Genomic DNA, 14,120 nt, shown 5'->3' with positions numbered 1-14,120 from the left:
TTCAATGCTTATTTTGCCTTCTCACAGACATAGCAACTCACTCGATCGTTTTCAATGTCTGGCCGCGTTGTCGGCTTTTTTAGAATCCATCATGATCTCGGTGCTGCCAATCCAGATTCATCCAGCTCCATGTCAGCCGCATGGCACGCAGACGTCCAAATGATTAGCTCACCGTACACGTTTTTGCCAGTATGCATTCTTTTCCTGGGCCGGATAATACTGATACTGTCGTATGTATTCCACAGGCTGGAACCCAGGGTCCGTGATGCATCATGCATTATGATTCAGGGTTCGTTGTCGCCACCACTGCGACAATTCTGCCTCGAGCTGTAAGTATATGCTTGAGAAGAAGTTGTACGATATGTATTCATATAGCCTCCTGGCTTTAGAGCGACTTCAAGATGAATTCTCCTCGGCTTGTTCCACTGCCACCCTGCCATCTACGACGGAGAAGGAGAAGTGATTTTAATACTTACTCAACTTACGTTTTAAAGCCCTGTATTTGATTAGATCTCGATGATCCATCAGATTGTTTGGCGCGACCTGGAACATTCTATCGGATCGGCGCTTTCCCTGACGGCGATTCATGTACGTTCAACTACAGTATTGGCGGTGTTGCAGCAGACGCGGGAAATAAATATAACAATGGTACAGATTGTGAGTACATGAAAAGATACAACCATGATCAGAAAATATTACCGAGTATGTCCCGCGAGTTATGTAGGGATCTCGTGCAAATGTAAATATAACTATCACCACAAATCCCAGAACTTTCTTGATTAAGCTTCCAACTAATCTGACTTTCCGCCTTTGCTTGGCGCCGTGCTTCCCCAGCCAAACCAGCTGGCAGCCTTCCTTGCCTCGGGTCTATCACGACTCTCCCGACCAGAGTCACCATCAATGTCATACCCCTCTGCATCGCTGGGAACGTCTACTTCTTCAAACCGCCCAACAACGCTGGATCCACGCTCCCGCAACTCATAGTCCGAAGGTACACGGGAGGATGACTGGATAGAGCCTGAAGCGGGGGGAGTCAGGACAGCAGGACGCTCTGCCGAATTGATGAATGCAAGCTCAGCCTCAAGCTCGCGCTTGCGATCTTTCAAGGAGCCCTGATGACCTGCGTCAGAACGCCTCGTGAAAGTGTTTGCAGGAGTATTCCAGGCTTGGTCAGCAGATGTTCCCGCTGCTGCGGCACCTTGACGCAGCAGTGCTGCACCAGAAGCAAGGATCGTGGGGCCGTAAGAGTGCCAGAGCCCCATAGCAAGTCGAGCGGGCCCTGACGCCGGGTCAGCCAAAGTTGGGGGCACACCGGTGTCTGTCACTCCGCCTGCAGGAGCAAATTGGGCCTGTTGCTGTTGGCCGATTGCTGCAGCGAGTGCGTCCCATAAGATGCGAAACTTTTGTTGGATGAAGGCATAAATGCGAACTTTGAAAGATGCGAGCGTCGCATCAATCTGGGATTCATGATTGTGGAAGAATGGTTCAAGATGGTTGATGTAGAGGTAGGAAGAGCCGCGCGTTTGCGGGAGTGCTAGATAGAGAAGAAATATGGTCTTGATGAGGAAGTAGAATGGTACCCTATTTACACGCGCAAGGTGTGTGTCAAAACCTTGGCACTGATACCATCGATGTAAACCGACTGACCATGAAATAAGCCATTCTGCAGCGTACTCGACGCCGACGATACATCCAAGTACTGACCAGTACATGAGCCATCGCTCCAAATCCTCGTCAGAGGCTGGTCTCTGGGAAAGGGTCTTGTAGGATGCATAGCCAGGATAGAGAAAAACGACGACCGAACTAAACGCTGCATGGGTGTGTAGCTCTCCTGATATCTATGAAGACATACCTAATCATGCAAGATGTCAAATAGAAGAGCATATTGTGCAGTATCTCAGAACAACAAAATCAGTGCACTTGTACAAAGTGCCACTGTGCGCAAGGGTGAAAAAGCATTCCAAATCGCTTTACATAGAATGCTTACATCATCAACTGTTCGATGTTCGTGCCACAGACGCGTTTCTTCGCGTCTTACAGATTGAACTCGAACAACATCAAAAGACATTGAGTACTGAAAGTTAAACTGTCGTCTTCAACTTCACCTTTCAACATGTCTCGGCGTAAGAAGAAATCACTTTTTACGCGTAAAAAAATATCAAAACCAAAGTATACAATGGGCATACCCACCGATAGCGAATGGAAAACGATGCCAAATTTTGCCTCATTTATAGGTGCGATATCTTTACTGTTTTTTTAGCTTGACGTGGTGACCGGTGCTTTCTAGTTGCTGATGAAGAGGGAGAGGAGCATACATTTTCCATCCAAGAAACGTTCGTGTCTGACTTTATAGCAGGACGTACTACTAGTAGCAAATACTGACTTTCAAAAGCGCATTTATTCTACCGGAAGGGGTGCTTCCGGACAAAATGCACCATCCAACTGCGTACTGGATTGGTAGAATCAAACAAATTAGAGCAAGAAACGATGAAGATGTATGTTTCATCACTGACTCTGGTGTTATCCTCACTTAGCCATGACATAGGTCTGGGCTCTCGTACAGTGGTACTGGTCGCCTCAGGAAGTCAACTCTGTGATCAAGTCTTTGTAAGTGCGCAGAGAGTTGACATCGAGAACAATGTATTCTAAAGTATCAAAGTGATGTCAGTGGCTGCGGTCAATATGAACGGATCATGTCAGATTACTACGATTATGTATCCACAGCAAGTTTCTGTGGTAAATTTTTATTTCTCGTGTTACACCATCAGTTTGAACTCTGTCCATGTAGATCATGCAGCTGTCATGAGGTACGATGAACGCTCTATCGGCCAAGAGGTGTTTGACTCCGATGATTTCTACTGTCGTTACGACTTGGAATACCGCGCCCGGAAAATCCTCGTGAGTATACCTCGATTACTTGAAGTGGAAGTGATTACATTCATCTTTTCGATAGCCAAATGTTACACGTTCTGCTTGTTGCTGCGGTGTATCTTATAATCCCGATCGAGACCCGGTAATGCATTTCTGCCCACGTCCAGCTTGCCGCGCAGCCTACCATCAAGAGTGTCTGCAAAGACCGACACAAAGATTAGATCCAGCTGCCAGAGCCCGAAAGTTTATCGAAAGTTGGCCCGATACAGATGAACAGCTATCTATCGAAGACGTAGTCGGCTCACAGCAATGTCGTAAAAGGAGAAAGAGACCTGAATATGCGATCTCAGATCCCCTTGAGCAATTTCCGGAAGAGCTTGTCAAGGCGGCTCAGCAACAGATTGTAAAAGGCGTGCAAGCGGGTGGCGTTGTCGGGAATGTGAAAGCGGTGGTGGCGGCTCGCCAACTGATCTACTGCAGTTTGCTTGAAGGTTCTTCTTTGCCTACTGACTGGAAGGATAAGGTGGACGTAGAAGCAGCTATTCCCCCGAAGAGGAAAAGCTCCCCTGTGTTTGTATGTCCCCAGTGCCAAAGTCTCATTTGATGTGAAGGACATTACGGAGGTTCTCGCATTGATATCCTACTCATCCATACCTTTTCATTCCGCACACGGTGCTTAATTTAGACAACTAACCATGTAGCATATACAGTACTGCACGAGTCCTATATTCTGTACAAATTACAAAGCCAACGATTCTCAGGGGCATATGACTCAACTTGAATTCAGTACTTTTGACTGAAACCTGCCATCAACACAGAACCACTAATCACTATGCCCAAGGGTACGACTCCGAAAAATACGGCAGCTAGGGCAAGTAGATCACTCTTGCTTTGAACCCATCCCATAATAACATGCATTTTATCTCGTCAGCCGCCATACAAGGTAAAGTCTGCTGGTACGAAAACAGGTATCCTCCCCGACAGTTCAGAAGATTCCACCCCAACTCCTCAGGCTCTCCAGGCCAGTACTATGACTGAGGAGCAACCTGCAGAATCGATAATTAAAGTGAGGAATATTTCTAGGTCAAGAATTCATATATGGATCAACAGATCTCCCGACAGGAGTCAGTCGAGAAGGATATTCCGGGGAAAGTGGGGGACGAGCTACTTCCCAAAGCTGCATCCAAGGGTGACGCAGGTGCTAGTGCCCCCACGAAACAAACGCCGGAAGGAAAGGAGCCCTTGCAGGGAGCGGAGACGATGCCCGCTAGGGCCACCGAAAGGGGTTCCGGGCAATCTCAACCTGAAGTTTGTGAACAAAGTTGCGGAATTACCAATACATGTGATTGTGATGGATGGGTGCCTGACGAACGGTTCGAACAATGGGTGGTTGGAGAAGTTGAAGCGAGAGCAGCTGAAGCTGGCATGTCGACTGGTGATTGGATTGCCAGTGAATGTGGTGACTATGACTGGTACCCCTATGAAGAGGGAGCGTTCGATGGCATGGCGAAGGACGATGCTGATGCAAAGAGTGAGCGATTTTTTCCCCGCCGTCTGACTGTGGACTCACCAGGGTACCTTCACAGTGGCTCAGATCTTCCGTTCGTATGGACAGTGAGCATGCTAGCATAGGCCTCACACAAACAGAACCGATCAACTTGAAGTTATGAGCAAAACAGCATGTATATGTTCGATCTGTGTATGTGTACATATATATGCTACTGCAAGATGTATAAATTTTCGCCGAAGAAAACCAAACGAACATGCCAACTCAGTCCTTTGAACGTAATCGCCCTGATCCACCAAACTCAATCATACTCGCTCTCGCTCTGCGGGATCCTTGCGACTTTGCGTTTGCTTGCTCGAGATGGAATGGCGCTACTTTCAGAACACTTTTTCTTGCGTTTGCGCTCCGTCTCGCGGGTATTGAGTCGTACACCATATCTGGCGAGTTGCTAGAAATCCGACAAACTCAATCAAAATTTGCTTTTTGAATGGTGCCAAGTCACCTTGGAGAACTCTGTTGAAGGTTGTAAACCGGGAAATTCTTTGGTTGAATATATGTGGAATGAACCGCCATAACACTCAGCCTGCACCGGTACATCTGCTAGATCTACCGTGCGCGAAAAGAGATCGAAAGCGCGGTAGCGGAGGTAGAAGTCGCCCTCAATTTTAACCGCAAGGTCCTGTATGGGTGAACGTATCGTGTAAGAGCAAGTTCTCAACCATGATGAAAGACGTACAGCAAATGGAAAGACAAGGGCCTTCTTGCCTTCATAGTCTATGCAAACTGGCTGAACAAAGGTGGCGCCTGAAAGTGCGGCAGTACACTTCGTGTTTTCGGGAATTTGGGGTGGTTCGAGATGAACATAGGGAGGACGGAGTAGCCTAGCATTAGCATCTGAAACGAGAACCCTACTCGAACTGCTTGAGGAAGGGAATTGATCTCTAGCCAGGTTTGAAGGTAGTGGATAGCCGCCAGAGGAGGGTTGCACTACTGGCGAAAGTTGGTGAGGAAGATGGTGGAGGGAGCCTGATTCCGATGAGCTATCAGACTGAGTAGCCACTGGAAACAAGTCGACACTGCAGAGTAATCCAAGGCATTGTATATCGCTAGAAGATAAGAATTATTGGGAGCATGATGGGAAACGTAAGTAGCAACAACTTACTCGTAGTCTTGGATTTCTTGTTCGGATGCACGGTCAGTACCCTCATTGTGTATGTGGTATAACCTGAGTTGGACCACTGGTGGTGGGTCGAGAGGGCGTCGGTCTACACGAGCATACCTGCATGCATGATAATGGTCAGCCACATGGAAGCGAGTGAAGGAGGCACCGATTTCACTTTCGCCCTAGGTCTGCTTTTTGTATCTCGACGAGCTCAGCACGAACGCATCTTCCTCGGAATTGGCCAGAACTGAAATGGATGGGTACGTTGATGTATGAAAGAGTAGCTCGACGTGTTGAGTCTTGCATTGCTACGTGCAAGCAGCCTCAGTGAAAGTTGGGCGAATGAGGGTTGTGTTCGGAACAGACTGATAAGTTTCGATAACACTGTAGCACAACTTAAAATCGGGGTCAGCGTACACAATGCTGTATGCCACTCCTGGCACTGGGACGATCTTGGGTCGAAGCTAAATGGAGACGCAATTCCCATTTGCGTGACGTTACTACTCCACCTGTGCTGCGCTACCCTATTCGCGCTGAGTTGAACTGAACTCTGAACTGAATCCAGAGGCCTGCATGGATGGACACTACTCCCCCCCAACAAGTCGTGGAAATGATAGCAGCCATCATGGCGTCATGGTCAAACTTATCCATTTTAGCCGACGCTTTGGCGCACTCATGGAACCAGCAACATGGCGGCGACACACTCAGACCACGTGCCAGTGATGTCGAGCCCACAGTCTACGAATCGCGTAAATCACTTCTAGCACTTGAACACATTAGACAGCCTTCGAGTCGGAGGTCGTCCCACCAATACATCGAATCAAAAAGGTCTGTCTTTTTCTTCGATTTACCGTCTACTACGAACATTATCTGTGGTAAGACGACTAAAAATGCATTGATTACGATGGGGTTTATATGCAGACAGTACGTCCATACTGTCATCCGGTTGTTTTCCACTAACTTCAGTTTCGCCTTTCAGGGTTTCACAAGTCTAATCATCAACTTACTGCCTTTGTCGCTCTCGCTCAGTCATCTTGCCCCTGTTACATCCTCTCTCAGACAACGACTGAGCAGACCTACTAAATGCGCTCATGGTCACACACCAAGTGGGACTTGGACTACGTCTCTGACAGAGGCGATTCGGGATTGTCGACCATGATACCACTGTTTCAACTTATCGGAACAGCGGTCAGCGAGCTGCCATGGGAAACCCAACATCCTACAGACCTTTCCAGAGCACTCTAGAATACCTTTCGAATGTAATTTCACTGGCGGAAAAATGTCGGTTTCCTCGCTGTGTTACCATCAAATGCATTTCCATAACCTCAGTTCGTGGCCAATTGCACGGATGCTGTCACGCTGGATTTTAGGGTGCCAATTACGGGCCTCTTGGGGAAAAAAAGTATACGAGATTGGCATGCGGATGGGCCGCTCTAAGGTCATTATGAATGTGGGTTCAAGTTTTCACGTTTACACACATTTATTTCAATATCCGTTGGCATTTCACCCTCACGGCTTCTTATTTGACCAGACTTTGTCTGGCTTTGACTATCAAGCACATGTGATGATGACACAGTTGGGGAGAGTACTCTCGATTGAATGGCAGGGTAAAAGTCGGGGATTCGGGGGTCCAAGGTATGCTAGCTCATATTCGGGAGGGCATGTGACGCTTAGGTGGAGCACAGACAGGAGAGAGACGCCAATTGTGAAACAAAAGGCAGATCATGTGGAGCTTAAGTGGAGCGCAGACAGGAGAGTCACGCGTTTTGGTTCCACGGAACCAAACATTTCGTACATACATATGTTAGAAGAGGAGCTTAAGTGGAGCGCAGACAGGAGGGTCACGCGTTTTGGTTCCACGGAACCAAACGTTTCGTACATACATCTAACATATGTGACAGGTGTAAAATCTGTGGAAATGGTGTACATAGCAGCATGTCCTCCATCGAATGTCCGACACAGTACAACCATTGTCTCCATAAAGTTAAATTGTCAGCACTGCAAAAGCGTAAGTTTCCCATCGTCATAGGTATGTAACCCAAATATGTGATTTATCAACTTGAAAAATCGTATCCGTTTGGTATCCGTAGTACATTACACCAATTGTGTCCATGCAGTACGAGGCGGGTTGACAACGGCAGAGGCAAATGTTCTTGTGAATGTCCAGCGCGCAACAGGATCAGAAAAAACTACAAGTAATGGTGGATAATCTAAAGAATGCGAATGATATAGATGAGAGATGAATTCATTACAGATTATTGCATAGGGTGCAGTTGAAATGAATTCTATTGCGGAAGGCGGCAGCTAGGGAGAGCATCGATAAACAAGAAACATATGAGTAGCGATAACGACTCACGAAGGACGATAAGTGCTGTAAATATGATGATGACGATCACATAAACAGTGCCATATTTGATGATCTGGGGTCATGTATGAACATCCTTTTACTTGACTGCCAATATTCGAAAACACTCACTATCCAGCGGCGTTGCTTTTTCTGTTTCAAAGAATAGAGGGGAGCGCGAATCTGTTTGGAGGGCCGCAACCAGACTGGACGATATCAGTAATATACGAAGAATGTTGCGATAGATAGCTCACAAAGCAGCATCGCATGCAACCGATCCGCGTATGGGAAAAGAATGGGTGGGGTCAACATGAACAATAGGAAGTGACCAATGAGAAGGTCAGAGCTCCACAACGACAACTCGATGATCTTGACAATGAATTCACGGGCAGGTTGTGACATGACATGGGCGCCAAGACCACGTCCATACCAGCGTCCCGTCCACCACGCACGGTTCGTCTCGTCGTGCTTGAACTCACGCGACAGGAACACAGCGATGAGAACCTTGTGAACCGCACGCTGGATAGCGATGACCGCGATAATGCCAAGGACTGCATGGGATGCATTCCACGTCTCAAGGAACCACTTCAATGTCAGACCGGACTGTATCAGAACTGCTAGATGGTAGATGCGCTGCATACACTCACCAAGAACTCAAAGAAACCCAACATCCCAATGACGCCAAGGACATGAGCGGTGGTTGCCATGATGGATCCAAATCTCGGGAATGTGGGGTCCATCATTGGACCAAGGAAGATGGAGATAATGAACTGCACAAGGAGGACTGCAGCGTTCCATACGATGGGACCGAGGGCAATGATCGCGATTCGGATCAGCGGATTTGGTGGAATCTGGCCAGTCGAATCGGGGAAGGACTTGACGAAAATATAAGCAATGGTAAATAGGGCGGCCATCACAATAGGGAAGATAACTTCCGAAAAGATGACCGCTCTCCAACCGGCGCGTGGAGCATCACCCGACATTTTATCTGAAGGGAGACCAAGCTTCTTCTTTTTGTATCCTGTAATCATAGTCCGCGACAGACGACAGTAACCAATCCAAGAATTATTATGCGAGCGCGAATTTCCTCGAGACATCCATCTCAAGAATTCCCTACAAAGCATTCATCAGCAAGGCAGGCAAACAAACTAAACAATCAACTGACCGATAATCGATCACAAAGTCCGCGAACGCGAACTGATGCGGGTTGAACAAGAAAGGAGCAACACAAAGGGCAAGAATGGAGATCCAGAAGTAAATCAAGTAAGGCGTCCAAAGTGCCATAGTGACATAGAGAAGACTGATCAAGGTCCTCATGCCCAGATAAATGCTCGGTCCGGCGAAACGAGAGAAGAGAATACTGAACGAAATACGGGTAGTTGCGAATCCACGTCCTGTCGCGATGTATCGGGCACCACCAAAGGTCAGGTTGGTGATGATGGAGTGTGTGTAGATTTGAGTAGAGAAGACCTCAAAGACAGGGGAGAGGGACATGAACTGCTTTCCAAGACGAATAATGGCACGACCAGTTCCACGTTCCACCAATTCTGTAAAAGTGTCAAAACTACGCCTCACTGAAGACAAGCGAATCATGCGTACCCTGAATGAACAGCGGCAGGAAGGCAATCATGAACACCAAGAAGATACTAATGATACAACGGTGAATCCAGTCGAATACGGGTGTCAAGTTGTAGCAGCCATCCATGCCAGGCAGAACAGTGCCAGCGGAAGAATACTGACACACCAAGATAGAAGAGTTCAACGTTCCCAAGAACACCACTGCGTAACACAATCAATTGCAACTCACGCGTAGTCGGTAAGAGAAAACGCACTTGTCACAATGAAGCACTGGACAGCCAAGATGACCAACATGTTGTTGATGTGGAAACCAGGGTGGCCGTAGTAGAACGTAAGGAAACGATCGATAGGCAGTTGCGTGCCCAAGTAATAGTACTCCCGACTGAGCATCTGTTCTCCCATGCCAGTACCGATCTTAGTCTGGAAGTTGAGGATGGTACCGAAGCCAAGGTCACGACCTTTACCACACTGGTAGTACTCAGTGTGCTTGATACGACCACCACGACCAAAAGCGTTCATGCCAGCATAAATATCCTCGTTAAGGTGCAAACCCTTCTGTGCCTTCGACACGCCACCACGAGTGTTCATGTAGAGCGCGTTCAGGAAATCAGGATGACCATAGTGAAGCTTTCCACCGATCCATGCCCAAGCACGAGCGGACAGCGTACCGAACGTCTGCTCCTTGCCGGCGGCGAGATCACCAAGAATACCGATGTTCTCCGAAAAGATGTACTCGCGAGCGCCAACGATGGCCACAGGACTTTTCTTGAATTCTTTATGACCATATTGTGCGTATGGGCTCTGAGTTGACACCGAGTACTCCTCGAACTCGCCCAAAATGTTGCGAATCTTAAGACACTCTTCCAGATAGTTATCCTGGTTAGCATCAATGAGTTGCAGGTATTCGCCACGATAGAATACGATCGCGTGATTCTGGTTGTCCGACTTGCCGTCACCCAGAATGGGATTACCGGGGAGCTCAATGCGGAAGTTGGGGCGGCGACGGCCAGTCTCAGGAATAAATTCAGAGTGGCCATCGATAAGCGCAGAAAACAACCGCGATTCACCACCCTCCTTGCGGGGTGGCTCCTCATCCAGGTACGCAATCTGAAGATCCGGGTATGCACGCAGTAAGAACTCAGCGTTCTCGTGCTCCTCCTTGTTGAATTTGGAATACCGCTGCATCGAGACGACAAATTTGAACTTGCGCCTAGCCATGCGTTCCAGCTCGCGTTCTAGTTTGTCTGTGTTACCGCCGAACCGCTGCACGACCTCGGGGTTTTCCACGCGGTAGAGCAATTTGATCGCCTTGGCGTAGTTCATCATACCGGAGACTGTGCGGTAGAGCGTCTGCGCACGCAGGGAAGCCCATATACGCGTTCGCAGGGTGAATTCGGGGGCAGCGCTCTTGAAACCAATGCAGTAGAATGGCAGATCGTCCATCTTTGACTGACCCTTCTCATCCGTGCCGAAAGGACTCGTGCCGTTGAACATGGCAGATTCTTCAGCCAAAATCTTGGTATCCTTGACGAAGTTGTCCCATTCAACGGGGTGGAGCTGCTTCAGGTACTCAAGCAGAGTGACGCGGGTATTCTGATCTTCTTCGCGGATAATCTCCCTCAACGACAAGAGAATCTGGATGAATGTTAGGTCAGGAAAACTTCGGATAAGATGAATGAACCACGGACCTTTTCGCTATAATGCGGCGTCAAGACCGTGAATGCGGGCATGGCATCCACAGGAAGCGGCTCCGGAACAGCAGTCGTGAGCGACTGTGCAAAGAAGGAGATGCGGCGTTCAGCCTCACTGCCCGGAGGGAAGAATTCGCCCTTAAAACCCTTATCGCTCTGGGAGATGAAGAACGGCGGCGCACGGAGACTGCGTTTACCATCATGCCCCGAGTCAACCTGGTGGTACAACAGTTTCTGCACGTGCTCAATGGAAAGTAGGTGCTCGCGGTACATGGAGATAATAATTGCGTTCCAAATCTGTGAAACTAATACCTATAGAAAAGTATCGTCAAGATGCATCCAGGTAGCGATTGCAGAAAACTAACCTTCGGTTTGTACTTGACCTCCATATCCCTCGTGGCAAGCAGCTTCGCATAGATCCGTTTTGGTAACCTAGTGTAGATATCCTTCCATGGCGTCCATATCGACAAGCCAAGTATGAACGACCGCGCGATACTGAACACCGTATTCCAAATGATGTACCAAAGGAACGTATCGAGGAAAAACAGCACTAGGTCCATCACGTACATGATGGCCAGCGTGAACGCAGCTTGGTTAGTGCACAGACTGGAGCCAAAGTACCTGTCGCTACAACCCTGGATCTTCATCCCCACCATCACTGCAATGGGATCACGGAAAGAAAGTGTGAGGAAGAAATAAGATTCCGTGGCTTTGCAACTGAAAACGAGCGCCCAGAGCGCAATTGAGCCCAAACGCGCTTGTGCATGCAGCCCAGGATACGAAGCGGTGAACGTTTGACTGGCGAGATACTTCCGCGACTTTCCGGCGACTCTATCTCCAAACATGCGTCCAGACGGCATAGTTGCGAAGAGGAGCGTAGCAACAACCGAGATGAAGAACTGCACGATACCGAGGATGAGGGCAAGTGAACTCGTGGTCCCATCAGAGTTATTTTCCGCGATGGCAATGTAGAAGGTTGGGCCGCATGTCAGCCCGAGGGTGATAAACAAAAATAGCAATCGGCGGGAGAGGTGAGAGGTGTTATTCCAGGTAGTGGGGATATAAGAAAACTCAGCGAGTGTCGCTGCAATCATAATGACTGTTGCAACTGCACCTCCAAGTGCGGTGACAGACCATGATAATGCCGGGGAGTTGTATACTTTATTTAAAGGAAGCGAAATCTGGTATACTTTAGGGGAGTTGAATGCGGTATAGAACCAGTAGAGAGAGACGTGAATGACCCAGATTCGGTTGAAGTTGACCAGGAGGTGTCCAAAAGAGCGTTTTTCATAGTAGGTTTTGAAGAACGCACGATTCCAGTCAATGCTGTGAAACTTCATAAATCTATGCGGAGGTGGAAGGTCCACAAGTCTCGTCTGAATTGCAAAACGGGTTAGCATATAGCTGTACGTAGCAAATGGCAGCGTACCTTGTCGGTGAGTATGATTCGAGCAATACCTTCTGGATACCAGAAAAGCTGGTTGACATCATCGTATCCGATAATATCTGCATGGTCTCGCTCCCGCCTCACGAATCGCCCGTCGACAACCTCATAGCCTTGGTCCCGAATAAAGCGGTACAAGGGCTTTATGACAGATTTCAGGTATAAACCTTCAGGCACTGGATCCACTTTGTTCTGGCATTCAGGCGAACGATAATAGTCGTCCGCACACTTGAATATGAAACACAGACACTCAGGAACAAAGCGCACTTGGGCAGCCTCACCCCAGCAAAGAAGGTATAGCGCGATCTGGCGGAGGCGATCGTATTGGCTCATGTTGTTCATGGCCTGGCGCCAACGCTCCATAGCAGTTGCAAGCGATTTCTCGTTAGACGAGCGGGCGCCGGCCCTGCGGTTGAGGCGTTGAAGACCAGGATTTTGAACGTGGCCCACGGCGTCATCGAGGTCAAGTTGGGCTGCAAAATACCATTTACGGTAATTCGCATGCTCACCACCGATGTAATCTGCATGTAGGGTGAGAAGTGCCTGATTGGGCGACATACGGGATGCCCGACTGTCCAGCAGTTGCATCAAAAAGTCAAACTGATCGGTTGTCAACATCCACAAAATTTTTTATTAAGGTAAAGGTTACCATGTTCCGCATGGAATCTCGCTGGAATCCGAATTTCTGAGTCAAGTCCAGGAAAATATCTTCTATTTCCTCTTTGGAGAGTGGGATTTGACGCTCGGCTGACCAGGCGGGATATGCCTCACGGGCGCCTGGTGGTCCTGCGTATTCGGCCCACGTCGTTGCGTTCGAATCTGACACGCCTATTCTCGAAGGTCCTAGAGATTCCGAGGATGCTGGAGGATACCGCTGGCCATAGATGTCGACGTCCGAGTCTGTGTCAGGTTGTGCTTGAAAATAACACAAGTGTGAGTATGAGAATAGCGCAGCAAGCCGCTCCACGAACCGTATGGGTCGTAGTTACCGTTGTGATCATAGTATCGCTCTGCATCGTTGAGGCCATTGTTGCTGCTGTCTGAGGCATAAGTATCTCTACGACCGTAAGGGTCGACATTATCAGAGTCGTTGTCGCTGTAAACGTATCTGCGAGGACCGCCCGCTGAAGAAGTGAAAGGATCTGCGTGATCTGCTGTCGGCGAGGCAGACTGAGGGTACATCTTGACCTCTGTTTTCCTGAGTTAACAGGCCAACAGGAATGAGACTGCCGAGGTCAGGACAGAGAAAAGGAGTGGTGGTGCGTGAAGAAGAATGACCAAGGTAAAACGTTTTGGTACAAAGTTGCACCCCATCCTGTGAACAACACCCTTTTTCCCACGTTCCCATTACCTCGGTTTGTCGTTTAATTCTCAGTCATCCTCCACTACTAATACTATTAGTACTCCTACTACTCGGCTATTCGTGTTCTCTTTATAAAGTCGACTCGGATTCTTATTCGCGCCCAAAGTCTTAAAGTTGACTTGGATCTAATGTGCACGAGGAATGGACATACAAACTACTA

General features: G+C 48.4%; 7 protein-coding genes across 7 annotated transcripts; 4 read left to right on the top strand and 3 right to left on the bottom strand.

The window, feature by feature from the left end:
- Window positions 1-54: 54 nt before the first annotated feature.
- On the top strand, window positions 55-463 carry EDB93DRAFT_1099675 (uncharacterized protein; the record flags this gene model as incomplete). Its single annotated transcript, XM_041446938.1, has 3 exons — window positions 55-258; window positions 289-329; window positions 376-463. The coding sequence occupies 3 exons, from the start codon at window positions 55-57 to the stop codon at window positions 461-463; spliced, it is 333 nt and encodes a 110-aa protein (XP_041313018.1).
- Window positions 464-791: 328 nt separating this feature from the next.
- EDB93DRAFT_1217943 (TB2/DP1, HVA22 family-domain-containing protein) lies at window positions 792-2,001 on the bottom strand (the record flags this gene model as incomplete). The annotated part of the gene is made up of 4 exons (XM_041451094.1): window positions 1,988-2,001; window positions 1,853-1,935; window positions 1,648-1,803; window positions 792-1,581 (listed from the first exon to the last, which is right to left on the bottom strand). The coding sequence occupies exons 2-4, from the start codon at window positions 1,882-1,884 to the stop codon at window positions 792-794; spliced, it is 978 nt and encodes a 325-aa protein (XP_041313017.1). The 5' UTR covers window positions 1,885-1,935; window positions 1,988-2,001.
- Window positions 2,002-2,003: 2 nt separating this feature from the next.
- On the top strand, window positions 2,004-3,660 carry EDB93DRAFT_1114774 (uncharacterized protein). The gene is made up of 7 exons (XM_041448256.1): window positions 2,004-2,234; window positions 2,288-2,333; window positions 2,393-2,495; window positions 2,546-2,607; window positions 2,660-2,736; window positions 2,789-2,898; window positions 2,954-3,660. Exons 1-7 carry the CDS (start codon window positions 2,114-2,116, stop codon window positions 3,473-3,475), a joined length of 1,041 nt encoding a protein of 346 aa, XP_041313016.1. The 5' UTR covers window positions 2,004-2,113; the 3' UTR covers window positions 3,476-3,660.
- On the top strand, window positions 3,645-4,566 carry EDB93DRAFT_277175 (uncharacterized protein). The gene is made up of 4 exons (XM_041455939.1): window positions 3,645-3,742; window positions 3,803-3,937; window positions 3,982-4,402; window positions 4,458-4,566. The coding sequence occupies exons 1-4, from the start codon at window positions 3,704-3,706 to the stop codon at window positions 4,487-4,489; spliced, it is 627 nt and encodes a 208-aa protein (XP_041313015.1). The 5' UTR covers window positions 3,645-3,703; the 3' UTR covers window positions 4,490-4,566.
- Window positions 4,549-6,175, bottom strand: EDB93DRAFT_1114765 (velvet factor-domain-containing protein). Its single transcript, XM_041448255.1, has 5 exons — window positions 5,716-6,175; window positions 5,541-5,657; window positions 5,115-5,484; window positions 4,881-5,057; window positions 4,549-4,826 (listed from the first exon to the last, which is right to left on the bottom strand). The coding sequence occupies exons 1-5, from the start codon at window positions 5,844-5,846 to the stop codon at window positions 4,680-4,682; spliced, it is 942 nt and encodes a 313-aa protein (XP_041313014.1). The 5' UTR covers window positions 5,847-6,175; the 3' UTR covers window positions 4,549-4,679.
- A 475-nt stretch (window positions 6,176-6,650) lies between these two features.
- On the top strand, window positions 6,651-7,857 carry EDB93DRAFT_277244 (uncharacterized protein). The gene has a single exon (XM_041455941.1). It carries the CDS (start codon window positions 6,820-6,822, stop codon window positions 7,567-7,569), a length of 750 nt encoding a protein of 249 aa, XP_041313013.1. The 5' UTR covers window positions 6,651-6,819; the 3' UTR covers window positions 7,570-7,857.
- On the bottom strand, window positions 7,387-13,914 carry EDB93DRAFT_1114752 (glycosyltransferase family 48 protein). The gene is made up of 13 exons (XM_041448254.1): window positions 13,569-13,914; window positions 13,247-13,512; window positions 12,583-13,197; window positions 11,519-12,529; window positions 11,151-11,465; window positions 9,717-11,097; window positions 9,484-9,663; window positions 9,050-9,431; window positions 8,532-8,997; window positions 8,139-8,469; window positions 8,017-8,090; window positions 7,897-7,960; window positions 7,387-7,844 (listed from the first exon to the last, which is right to left on the bottom strand). The coding sequence occupies exons 1-13, from the start codon at window positions 13,777-13,779 to the stop codon at window positions 7,789-7,791; spliced, it is 5,352 nt and encodes a 1,783-aa protein (XP_041313012.1). The 5' UTR covers window positions 13,780-13,914; the 3' UTR covers window positions 7,387-7,788.
- Window positions 13,915-14,120: the final 206 nt, after the last annotated feature.

Source organism: Suillus bovinus (genome assembly GCF_016758785.1).
Source record: "Suillus bovinus strain UH-Sbo-P2 chromosome Unknown EDB93scaffold_2, whole genome shotgun sequence".
In the NCBI taxonomy this organism is placed as follows: domain Eukaryota; kingdom Fungi; phylum Basidiomycota; class Agaricomycetes; order Boletales; family Suillaceae; genus Suillus; species Suillus bovinus.
This window is presented reverse-complemented; position numbering and strand designations above follow the sequence as displayed.

Coding starts and splice junctions, on each gene's coding strand:
- EDB93DRAFT_1114774 (XM_041448256.1), top strand. CDS start 2,114: ATGTCTCGGCGTAAGAAGAAATCACTTTTTACGCGTAAAAAAATATCA. Junction 2,496..2,545: donor GAGCAAGAAACGATGAAGAT/GTATGTTTCATC, acceptor GCCATGACATAG/GTCTGGGCTCTCGTACAGTG. Junction 2,608..2,659: donor AACTCTGTGATCAAGTCTTT/GTAAGTGCGCAG, acceptor AAAGTATCAAAG/TGATGTCAGTGGCTGCGGTC.
- EDB93DRAFT_277175 (XM_041455939.1), top strand. CDS start 3,704: ATGCCCAAGGGTACGACTCCGAAAAATACGGCAGCTAGG. Junction 3,743..3,802: donor CGAAAAATACGGCAGCTAGG/GCAAGTAGATCA, acceptor TTATCTCGTCAG/CCGCCATACAAGGTAAAGTC. Junction 4,403..4,457: donor GGACGATGCTGATGCAAAGA/GTGAGCGATTTT, acceptor GTACCTTCACAG/TGGCTCAGATCTTCCGTTCG.
- EDB93DRAFT_1114765 (XM_041448255.1), bottom strand. CDS start 5,846: ATGCAAGACTCAACACGTCGAGCTACTCTTTCATACATCAACGTACCC. Junction 5,658..5,715: donor AAAGCAGACCTAGGGCGAAA/GTGAAATCGGTG, acceptor TCATGCATGCAG/GTATGCTCGTGTAGACCGAC. Junction 5,485..5,540: donor CAAGAAATCCAAGACTACGA/GTAAGTTGTTGC, acceptor CTTATCTTCTAG/CGATATACAATGCCTTGGAT.
- EDB93DRAFT_277244 (XM_041455941.1), top strand. CDS start 6,820: ATGTCGGTTTCCTCGCTGTGTTACCATCAAATGCATTTCCATAACCTC.
- EDB93DRAFT_1114752 (XM_041448254.1), bottom strand. CDS start 13,779: ATGTACCCTCAGTCTGCCTCGCCGACAGCAGATCACGCAGATCCTTTC. Junction 11,098..11,150: donor CGCCGCATTATAGCGAAAAG/GTCCGTGGTTCA, acceptor ACATTCATCCAG/ATTCTCTTGTCGTTGAGGGA. Junction 8,998..9,049: donor GACTTTGTGATCGATTATCG/GTCAGTTGATTG, acceptor AATGCTTTGTAG/GGAATTCTTGAGATGGATGT.